Source organism: Nycticebus coucang, chromosome 8 (assembly GCF_027406575.1).
Source record: "Nycticebus coucang isolate mNycCou1 chromosome 8, mNycCou1.pri, whole genome shotgun sequence".
In the NCBI taxonomy this organism is placed as follows: Eukaryota; Metazoa; Chordata; class Mammalia; order Primates; family Lorisidae; genus Nycticebus; species Nycticebus coucang.
Genome location: NC_069787.1, coordinates 83510792 through 83522091, shown reverse-complemented (window position 1 = coordinate 83522091; position 11300 = coordinate 83510792). Strand labels below are relative to the sequence as shown.

At 47.5% G+C, this 11300-nt stretch overlaps 1 protein-coding gene across 1 annotated transcript in view; it reads right to left on the bottom strand.

The window, feature by feature from the left end:
- ACVR2B (activin A receptor type 2B) overlaps positions 1–11300 on the bottom strand; it is a 49602-nt gene that overhangs the window by 10214 nt on the left and 28088 nt on the right. Inside the window, exons 2-10 of the mRNA XM_053600848.1 lie at positions 6363–6570; positions 5934–6043; positions 5598–5749; positions 5367–5510; positions 4648–4791; positions 3888–4036; positions 1399–1513; positions 516–654; positions 293–423 (exon numbers count right to left, since the gene is read on the bottom strand). Coding sequence (XP_053456823.1) covers positions 293–423; positions 516–654; positions 1399–1513; positions 3888–4036; positions 4648–4791; positions 5367–5510; positions 5598–5749; positions 5934–6043; positions 6363–6570 — 1292 coding nt within the window. The remainder of the gene's footprint in view (positions 1–292; positions 424–515; positions 655–1398; positions 1514–3887; positions 4037–4647; positions 4792–5366; positions 5511–5597; positions 5750–5933; positions 6044–6362; positions 6571–11300) is intronic.

Here is an 11300-nt window from a genome sequence, read left to right as displayed (position 1 = left end):
TCAACATACATGGAGCAGGGGGAACCCAGCCCCCTCCTAGAGCAGATACAGCTGATTGCCTTGAAGCAGTAATACTCAAACAAAATCTCATATACAGCCCAAATCATATAATAGCACAAAATGTAGCAGTTCCTCCCTTATTCCCCACAGGCCCAGGGACACCTCCCTACAGTCCAGGAAATGTGGCAGACTTTCTCTTTGTCCCATTTCCCCTTGATGTTAAGTTCCTACCACATGTGAAGGGTTCCCTTCTCCACTCTCCTACAGAGTCACCTGTACCCAGACCCCTCACCGGGTGCTTCAGCCAATGATCCTTAATGGTGGGCCTCATCTTCTTGTGCACAACCACTTCCTGCAGTTCTTCCAGCGAAGGGTGCTGGCCAATCTCTTCTTCAAAAGGCAGCATGTACTCATCCACAGGTCCTAGGCATGAGAGAGAGCCTGGCACGATCACCTCAAGGTCCTGCCGCACCCTAACCCCCACCCAGGATGCCTAGAGCTGCTGTCCCCCTCACCATCTGCAGCCTTGCAGCGAGACACAAGTTCCCACAGCACCAGCCCCATGGCATACATATCAATGCGCAGGAAGGCATCTCTCTGGAAGTTGATGGCTCCCTCCAGCACCTCAGGGGCCATGTACCGTCTTGTGCCCACCTACATGAGGACAGAAGAGGGTAGGGTTTATAGTGACTGACCATGTGCAAATGCAGATGCAAGTGGGACATAGAAGCTACAGCCTGTGTACACCAGATGGGGCAATTTTCAGAACAGAATATCAATGATGGCAAGCCTTGATTTACCACAGTCATGACAGAGTCATGAGAGGTCACAGTGTGAATTATACTTTGATGATAATTGTAAAATACCACACACTTGAAGTAACAGTAATCTAAAATAGAATTATTGCCAAATTACTATAGCAACCCTCCAAGGCACTACACAGATGAAGTGTGCTTTACTGAGATTAAGAAAAAACAAAAGGGGAAGGAGAACATTTAATAATAACAATAATCGTTTTAGGATGATTTGCTGAAAGTTTAATTTTTTTAGTTACTTTTTGTTAAGTTCTTGGTTTGGATGCTTACTACATTTCTTCCCATTTTATGTTATTTAAAAATTATAACTGAAAGAGAAAAAGAGAAAGACTGAGACTACAAGGACGAAAGGCCAAAACTCCGATGGAGAATCTACATTTCTCAGCTGACTGCCCTGGGAAAACTACACTGTCCTCCAAGCCTTGGTTTCCCCACTAATAAAACAATAGCATTCTCAGAGTTCTCAGCCAGCTCTGAACTTATAAGGTGACCCTCAACACACCTCACCAGCTGAGTGTCAGAAGGGCAGAGTGTCCACCCTGGGCCAGTCCCTACCTTCTCTGCCTGCCATGAGGCTTATTACCTGCCCATGGGTGTCCCCTGGAGGTTTCCCTGGCTCAAACCGAACAGCCAGGCCAAAGTCAGCCAGCACAGCCGTGAGGTCGCTCTTCAGCAATACATTCTTGCTTTTGAAGTCCCTGTGGAGGCAAATGGGCCAAGATGAAGCTGAATATCATACTCTAACTTAACTTGCTTCTTGAACATCATGATCCAACTCCCATCCTTATCCCAAAGGCTGTGCCCTACAGCCCACAAACCAGGCCATCCCACCCTATTTAGGGCATAGGCTCTGCACCAGCCTACAGTGGTCAAGCTGCACAGGCAGGCAGCTTCGGGAGCCCACAACAGGTGTGGGAACCACTCATTGCACTTCAGATGGAAGGCTTCCATTAGGGTTGGCAAAGCAACACCTATGCCAATGGCTAGGCAGAGGGCCTGTCCCAGTCCCCATAAGACCAAAGCCAGCCCATATATTCTCAGAGGTTTGGAGGACAGAAACACTGGCCTAGGAGATAAGTTGTTTTCTAGGAAGAATTTACAATATTTGTAATGTGAATGAGAACAGTAATTTAGTATTAGCTTGCTTGTGATCCTGCAGAGGCTCAGGCTCAAGCTCACCACGAAGGCAGAGAACAACAGGGTGCTGGTGTGTCCACTCAGCTCCACCTTTTATAAGCAAAGCTACTCTTGGTCTTCAATTTCCCCAGTGCCTATCTCAGCCTTGTTGTGAGAATTCAACTGAGTAATAAGCACAAACGCTTAAGGCCACACTTGGCACACTCACTATGTGCTACTACAGGGTATCCCAGAGGTCACCATACATATGTCATATATAGGGAAAATGGGAAATTGTAGCTAAATGCACCTTTATTTACAAAATATTCATTATATAATTTTACAAACTATTTTTCTACATGTTGATATATAAACATAAAATATCTTCAAAATATAAAATGAATTTGTTGAGGTGCTGATCAGACATCAAGCATCTCCAAATTCTAAGTCAGACCTGAAACACAATTTAAGGTACTGGCCAGAAGGCAGGTGTCCTCGAGTTCTGGTCAAGACCTGAAATTTAGAGAGGAGCTACTCACCACTCAAAGTTCTCTTGGGTCTGGGTGAAGTCTGAGAAAAAGTTCAGATCAACAGATCAACACTGGAGTTTTGACCATGAGTAATGGCATGGTTGAGAATGCCACCAATTCTTTCAAGTACATGACCATTTCCAAAGCCCTGGAGACTTACTAGCCCAATGAGGGCACTGGGAATAAAGTCCTAGGAGTATGTGGCAGAAGAGGCAGCAGTTTTAAGGCAGGTAGAGAAGTGATTCAGTTTCCATCCTGTGTAGTAGGATGTCAAAGTATAAGAGTTGGCACCCCTGCCTTTCTTTGAAGATGGGATTATCACAGGAGATGTGACTTTGCCCTCAAGGTATGCTTGAAGCCTGAAGCTCATATCCCTCCTTTTCACTCACAATCATAATAAAAGCAGATTCTCAAAAGCAAAAAAAAAAAAAAAAAAAGTATATATATATATATATATATATATGTATATATATAAAATGAATTTGTTAATTTTCCTATGTATGGTGAAATGTGGGACAGCCTGTATTAAATTGAGCCATATGGAAAAGTCAACACTCAACATTTAGGACTACGAAATGGCAATTTCATATAGTCAATTTTCTATATCATTACTGTTATTACCATTAGGTGCCTTTCAGCTTTGAAATCTGGAATTGAGATTCATTCCTCACCCTCACAGTCACAGAATCAGACTAAACAAGCTCTGGTGCCTTGCCTAAGTCACTCAACATCTCAGTACTAGTGTTCCTTCATCTGTAGAACAGGGCTATGAAAACCAGTACCTATCTCATAGAGCAGTAATTAGAGTTAAATGAATTGGTACTTGAGTGTTTAGAGCATTTCCTACCACTAAGCAAGCACAATATAAGTTTATGCCATGCCCTATAAAATGTGGTTCAAGGACCCTAGAAGGTCCCTGAGACTGTTTCAAAGAGATCTGCAAGGTCAAAATTATTTTCATAATAATCCATTATTTGCCTTTTTGCTTATTTTCTCTAGAGTACAGAGGAGTTTTCCAGAGGCTACACTGACATGTAATCACTGTGTCAGCTAACAGGATGTGTATGTGTGCTCTAATTAGCAAATGTCAATAGACATAATCCACATATATAAAAGTTGTTTCTAGAGTAAAAAGAAACCAAAATGTTTGAGAACTGGTGAGCCATCTCTTTAAACAAAGTAATGGAGTCAGCACTCCATGTGACCATTAGAGGGCAACAGAAAACCAGCCGGGGCAACCAGGCCATTACTAGGACACAGGTGAAAAGACAGGGTTTGTGCCCATTTGCCTCTTACACACTGCAGGCAGACTAAGCATGTTGAGTGTTTAGGAAACTTGAGACATCCCCAGATTCTGCTCTCACCCACCAACCCTCTCTGCAACTCCAGACCAAGTGCAGGGAAGGCAGCTGGGTAACCCAGGTACCTGTGGGCAATAGACGGCTTGTGGCCCTCACCACGGCACCAGGGCACATCCTCATGCAGGTACGAGAGGCCTCGTGACATCGTCTCTGCCACATGACACAATTCATTCCATGTGATGATGTTCCCCTTGAGGTAATCCGTGAGGGAGCCCTAAGAGAAGGTAGCACCAAATGTGGGTACAGGCTCTGGGTATAGCACAGAACCCAGCCCCCAGCCCCAGAGAGCTGTCTCTGATGGGCTAGTGGCTAGGCTCCTCTCCTGAGAGACCAAAATCATTATGGGGGATAGATAAGACCAGGAAGGGGTACAGGGACAGAGGGTGGTAGTCATGGAATCGCTATTCTTTTTTTTTTTTAGAGACAGAGTTTCATATTATCACCCTCGGTAGAGTGCTGTGGCACAACAACTTCCAACTCCTGGGCTTAAGTGATTCTCTTGCCACAGCCTCCTGAGTAGCTGGGACTACAGGTGCCCACCACAATGCCCAGCTATTTTTTTGTTGCAGTTTGTCTGGGGCCAGGTTTGAACCTGCCACCCTTGGTATATGGGCTGGTGCCCTCCCCACTGAGCCATAGGCACCACTCCTGGAATCACTATTCTTATCACAAGAACTTATTCCAGGGTTAAAGGATCTTATTGTAGAAGCACCTATGGTAGGGGTTACCTCATTGTGGCCAACCACAAGGAGAGGTGTCCCTTACTATGGAAGGACACCAAGGACCCTCTCCTCTTGCAGTCCATTCTGATGGGTGTGGACTCACCTTGTCATGGAAGGCCGTGATGAGCCACAGCTCCACTTCAAGGTTGGAGCCTCGCTTCTCGGCAGCAATGAACTGTAGCAGGTTCTCGTGCTTCATGCCAGGTGTGCTGAAGATCTCCCGTTCACTCTGCCATGACTGCTTGTCCTGATGTGGACAAGAGCTCAGTTCTCCTAGCACTACACTGCTCTATAGCAGGGACAGCCACCCTCATCTCATTCCCTACTCCCAGCCCCTATTAGGGACCCAGGAAAAGACTGGGACTGACCCAGGCCTCGAGGCATTAGGTCAACATTGATCCCTGGGATCACTTAAGGCAAGCACCTTAATTTACAAATGGGACCACTAAAGTTCAGTGATAAGGAGTAAGTGGCCCAGTATCACCCACCAAATGAGAAGCAGAGCTAGGCCTGGCTTTGCTAACTGTTCTGGACAATTGCCTGGAGTGGCCTAGTATCCAGGGCCTCTGAGCAGAATCTGGTATCTGTCAAAAACAAAACCCTGGAAACCAGAGTAAATCAAGATTTACTCTTGCAAAGCCCTACCCAAGTGCTATGATAAAATTTCACTGCTGCATGAAATTCACAGCCAAGTGTAACATGAGTAACCACTCCCAACAAGACTTACTTCTCTTATCCTACCTTGTTGGCTTGGATTGACCTGGGAAGGGAGAATCCCTAGTTCAAAGCCACAGTGGGGTAGATAACCCCTCACTCACTCACCTGGAGTGGGAAGATCTTGACAGCCACAAAGTCATTCATGAGCTGAGCCTTCCAGACACAGCCAAAGCGCCCCCGAGCCTTGATCTCCAGCAGTTGCAGTGGTTTCAGGCCCACTAGAGGGGATGGGGGTGGAGGCCCGGGATCCTGGGAAAGAGCAAGGGCTTATTAATAAGGTCTGCTTTGGTCTCCCCTCCTCTACCTTCAACCTGCCCCAAGCCAGGACAGTCTCACCTCATGAATGTCCACATGGCCATATGGCGGCTTGCGATGACGGTACATCCAGAAGGCCAGCAGGACAATGAGGGAAAGGCCCCCGATAGGCAGCAGCGAGTAGGCCAGCACCGTGAGCAGGGTAGGGGCTGTCGGGGGTGGCTCGTACGTGACTAGGGGACACATGGAGCCCTGTGTCACAAAGCCTGCCCACTTTCCACTACCAGAAGCCAGGGCACTGTAGCCATTACCCACCCCTCACCCCACCCCCGCCAACACAAGAACCAAGAGTTCCCAGGCCAAGAAGAGACCTAGGTCTGCCAGGTCAGGGCCCCTCTTCCCACCCAGCCCCCTCACCTTCTGGGCCCCCAGCCTCTGGCAAATGGGTGAAGCGCTCGTTGCAGAAGTTGCCTTCACAGCAGCAGAAGTACACTTGGGGGTTCTCCTCGGTGGCTACACACTCCTGCCTGTAGGCACAAAGTTCTCCATATACCCCTCACCTAGGGGATACCCAGATAAATCCCCCCCGACAGATAAACAATGGGGACAGTGTGAGCCCACCTCACAGTAATTGTGAACCAAAGCCAAAGAGGGACAACAGGCTCAACACCCATTGAAACCCCTCCTCAAGGCTGAGGCAGGGCAAACAAGATTGCAGAAAAGTTTGGGACCCGGGCACTACCTCAAGAGCCCCTTTCTTGGACATTTCCCTCTCACTCAGACATCCTGAAACCTGCATGGCCCATGGGGCAGTGTAAGAACAGGTGAGCCCAAGATGCAGCATACCTGTCATAGCAGTTGAAGTCGTCCAGCCAGCAGCCTTTCTTGACAAGCTCGATGGTGCCAGAGCTGTTGCGCCAGGAGGCGTAGCAGTGCAGCCGCTTGTCCTGCTCGCCCTCGCAGCGCTCCAGGCCGCTCTGGTTGGTCCGCTCCAGTTCCCAGTTGGCGTTGTAGTAGATGCACTCCCGAGTCTCAGCCTCCCCACGCCCGGAGCCTGTGCCCCCCAGGAGAGAGAACCACTGAGCATGCCCCTAGGTCTGCAGCTCCAAACCCCTGGTCCTACTCAGGGGTGTCAGGCCACCCTGAGAGAGGAAAGCTGGGTGGTGAGTGAGAGTCACCAACCTCTCTGCACCGATGTGGGACCCAGGCCACCAATCCATCCAACACCTCTTCCTTATCTTACTGCATGCCAGCCAGTACCAGCCCCCATCTCATTTTTCCTAGTTGCAGGTACCCCCAGATCCAAGCAAGAATAAGGAAACCTACTGACGGAGAATGATAGATGTATAGCCAGCCAGATGAATGCACAAAACGGAGCGGCAACAATGCCTGAGCCTCCTGTCTGAGGCATCTTCCCTGTGGCAGCATCAATCAATTAAGGGGTTTTCAAAATCCCAGTGCACATCAGAATCATTCCATGTGCAAGTGAGAGTGCAGTGTTTATTAAAAATACACAGTTCTAGGCCCAGTCCAGACCTATCCAATGGAAATAAGGACAGAGTCTGTGTTTTTAACCACTCCTGTCTATCTTGGGTGGTTGTGGTACAGATCTCTAGGATCACTTGGAGGAATACAAAAGCTTTCTACTGCTTCCTCTGCCCAACCCTTGCTCACCACAGACCCCCAGGGACACCTGGAGGTGGGCCCTCCACAATTCCATGCCCAGAATCCAGTGTCCCTTCCACACCCAGCAACACGGCTCAGCAAGGCTAGAGAACAGGTTAAGGACAAGCCTGCATATACACAGTAAGGCTCCCAGAGTTTGAGGAACATGTGCCTTAGGTCAGAGGGCTAGCTGTGGGCTCAGTAGCAATTACTATCATCCTCCCTGCTGGGCTTGGCTCCTGACAACCCTGAGCACTTTTCATCCACTCCCAATCCCTTTTACTCCTGCAAAAGTGCCACCCAGGTGGATAAACTCTTCAAATTCCAACTGCCTATTCACTTTCCTTCAAACACGGTCTCAAACCTTCACCAAATCCACATTCCTCACTATCCCCCTAGTCCCAGCCCCAAATCTGCCCCCACAAACTCCATAGCCCTGTTACTGTAAAGAGTTTAGAGATACCAAAGGAGGTTCTGTCTGGGAGAGCCCTGCCACTGCCCCTTTACAGGACACCACAATGGAGAGAGGTGGTGGCATTGCCAGAATCCCACGGACTTCTGAGAATAAACCAGCACCAAGCATCCATCCAGGTTCTGTACTTCTCAAGCCCACTATGGGCTAGTGACCTGGCATCATCCCTTGCTGGTCTTCCCCTATAACTATTTCTACCTCAGGAAGGGGGGGGGAGGGTGCAGTCAGAGTCAATCTCATAGAAGGACAGCTAGCCAGCCAGCCTGCCAGCAGCCTGAAAAGCTGGCTGGAGCCCCAAGAAGGGACCCTGACGAGACCAAGGAGGATGGCAAAGTGCCTGAATTCAAGCATAGCTCAAGAACCTCCTTGGCATCCAGCATCTTCTCCACCGTCAGTGGCCTTCATGAGCAAAGAGCCTAATTTTCTAGGGTACAACCCAGGAAGAAGAACACTGACTGGCCATTAGGTGGAAGATGCCAGCCACCACAGGAGTGGCCATTCTTCAGTCAGATCCCTTCCACATCTCCCTGCAGTGATAGGAGGCTTCTTCCAAGGGATCTGGCCAAGACAAGCAGCAAATCTCAAGGCTCCAGGTAGAACACAAGAGTTCAAGATGTCACCTGACCCTCATCTGACCAGACCCTCCTACAGGCAACCCTGCAAAACTGCAGCCTGAACACCCCAGATTTAAAATCCAAATCCTACTCTGATACTTGGGAGCTATATGACCCTGGGCAAGTGACCTAACTACTCAGTGATAGGGAATAATAACTATCTACCTTGTAGGGTAGCTGTAAGAACTAAATGAGTGAACCCACTTTAAAAGTGGTTAGAACAATGCCTGACACATCAGCTATTATATTAGAGCCACACCCCTCCCTGCTGCCTAGATAAGCCCTCACAACAAAAGCCTCTAGTGCAGTGGTTCTCAACCTTCCTAATGCCACAATGTATTTTCATTGTTAAAAAGGGGTTGCAAAAAAAACAAAACAAAACAAAAAAAGGGGGTTTGCAACCCACAAGTTGAGAACTGCTGCTCTAGTAGGACTTCAGCCCGTCAAGACAACCCAGGCCTGTAATCAGAGCCCTATGAAACATTCTATGCCTCTCCCATACCACATCCAGGCTCTATAGTCACCTGAGATCCAGGGCCCTCCCCACTCCTTCTCTCCTCCCTGACTCTCCGCTTGTTCACATGCTCAGCTATTTATAGCCTCTGGCACTACTTCAACCACAAGCCCCTGCCCCACAACACCCAGGGGAGCCAAGATACCCATGCCTGGGGTCTTCCCCTGACTCCCCCAGCTAACTCACCCAACCTGGCAGGGGAGGAAATCTTGCTTCCAGGATGGGGGTACTTGCAGTGCCCCCTTATACTAGCTCTGAGGAGAACACACACTCAACACCAGAATAAGGGGCTTGTTGCATCCCTGAGCCACAGCCAACCCAACCACTGGCCTCTAAAGTATACAGGTGAAAGTATATCCAAGAGGCAGTCCCTATGCTCTAAGGGGGACATTGTTTCAGAAGCCCTCAGTGCTCCTTAAACCTTATAGCTATGCAAGGCAAAGAAAATCCCATTTCCTGACACAACACACACAGAGAATATGTGCAGACTCCACTCTGAACCAACAATTCAGGTAGCAGGACCTACACAGACCAGTTTCCATGCTCAAGGAGAAGCACTAGGAGGTTCTTTTCTACTCTGAGGCAGCTCAGTCCAGTAGGCCTTGGATATGTCCTACCATACTCTGGGGAGAACAGATGGCAATCCCTGGGTTACAGCTTTCATATGAAAGCCATAAATTAGTTTCATAGAAAGCTGTAACATATGAAAAGCTATAACCCAGTTATAACCTAAGAATATGGGGAAGGGGAAGTGGGAGGGGTGGGGAGAAGGGAGGATGGGCAGAGGGAGGGGGATTGGTGGGATGACACCTATAGTGCATCTTACAAGGGTACATGTAAAACTTAGTAAATGTAGAATATAAATGTCTTAACACAATAACTAAGAAAATGCCAAGAAGGCTATGTTAACCAGTGTGACGAAAATATGTCAAATGGTCTATAAAACCAGTGTATGGTACCCCATGATCGCATTAATGTATATAGCTATGATTTAATAAAAAAAAAAATCTGTAAATTTTAATAGTCAACATATACTGATAATAATGATAATACAAGTCACAATGAGCACCTCTTGTAACTGCAGAAGTCAAATGTGATGAGTATTACAAATTTAATATAGCTTTTTCTTTCTTAAAATGTGTATACATTTCTTTGACACCCTCTGTACTTATTGCGTATATGATGTTTTGATAATTGTCAAATGATTAAATCTAGCTTATTGTAAAAAAAAAAAAAAAAAAAAAAAAAACAGATAGCAATCCCTGTTCTGCTAAGGGGCTCAAAGTGCAGGAAGAGGGAAGAGTGATGGGAGATGGAGAAAAGGTGACGATATGAAGTTGGAGTGGCCGTGCCTCCCCTCTCCTGCAGTTCCCCAAGCAGTGTCCCTAGTCTGGCCAACATCATCCAGAGGAACTATGGACCCCAGCAGCCAGTAGGGCCATGACATTCTTGGCATGGAGGCTCCTTGGCAGCCACCCCCTACAGGGAACAGGTACCCAATCCCACCCACATGGATAATGTAGCTGGTAAGAAAGGTGCCACTCATCGCTACATTTACCTTGTGCCTGCTAATGCCAGGACACTGAAGCAGAAGCCTCCATGCCCAAGAGGAAGCCAAGTAAGAATGAATTGGGTGGGCCAGTGCTCTCCCTCCAGTGTCCAGCCTCCACATCTGCCCAGAGAGAGGAAGCCTCTCCCCACAGACAGTGCTTCTCAAAAGGTGGCCCTGAGTTTGCTCAGTACCTGCTGCCCTAGCAGGTACCTTCAGGAGAGCCAAGGAGGGCCAAGAGAGCTTCTGGTGGTATACCCAAGTTCATGATTTCATACCCCCCAGCTCCACACAGCAGCATCTCCACCATCTCCTCAGGAACAGGTTAAGGACAGCCAGGGTGTGAGGACTGAGGAAACCTTAAGAGAGGGAGGAAGATAAGTAGGAAAGGGGAAGGAAGACACATACAGACATCAACACACATACACATGTGGGCAAATACATACTGTGGAGTGGCACATACAATGGAGGAGAAAAGATCCAAAATTTTGTCTTTGAATTTCTTTTACACAAGAGAATAACTCAAATATTCATTTCTAGCAGCCAAACAAACTCTCTAATGCCTCTTTTCCCTCATCCATATTATTTATAAGCCATCCAAATGGATACACATTTATTTAACACATAGGCAGTTCAAACTACCTCCCAGACACCATGCAAAGCACTTTACAAATAGTAACTTATTTAATCCTCAAGACAACCCTGTGCAGGTCCTCATTTTACAAAAGCTGAGGCACAAAGATGTTAAGTATAATATTATAACTTACCCAAGTCACTTATGAAGTGTCAGAATCAGGTTTCAAACCCAGGCAGCGTGTCTCTAGAATCCACGTTTTCTTTATACATTGCTGCCTCTCCCACAACTCTGAAACACACTCATCTTCACTGCTGTGTAACAGTACATTATATAGCCTTACCTAAGTATCCATTCTCCTGTTTTGCTGTTTGAGGTTATTTGTGTTTGTTACTC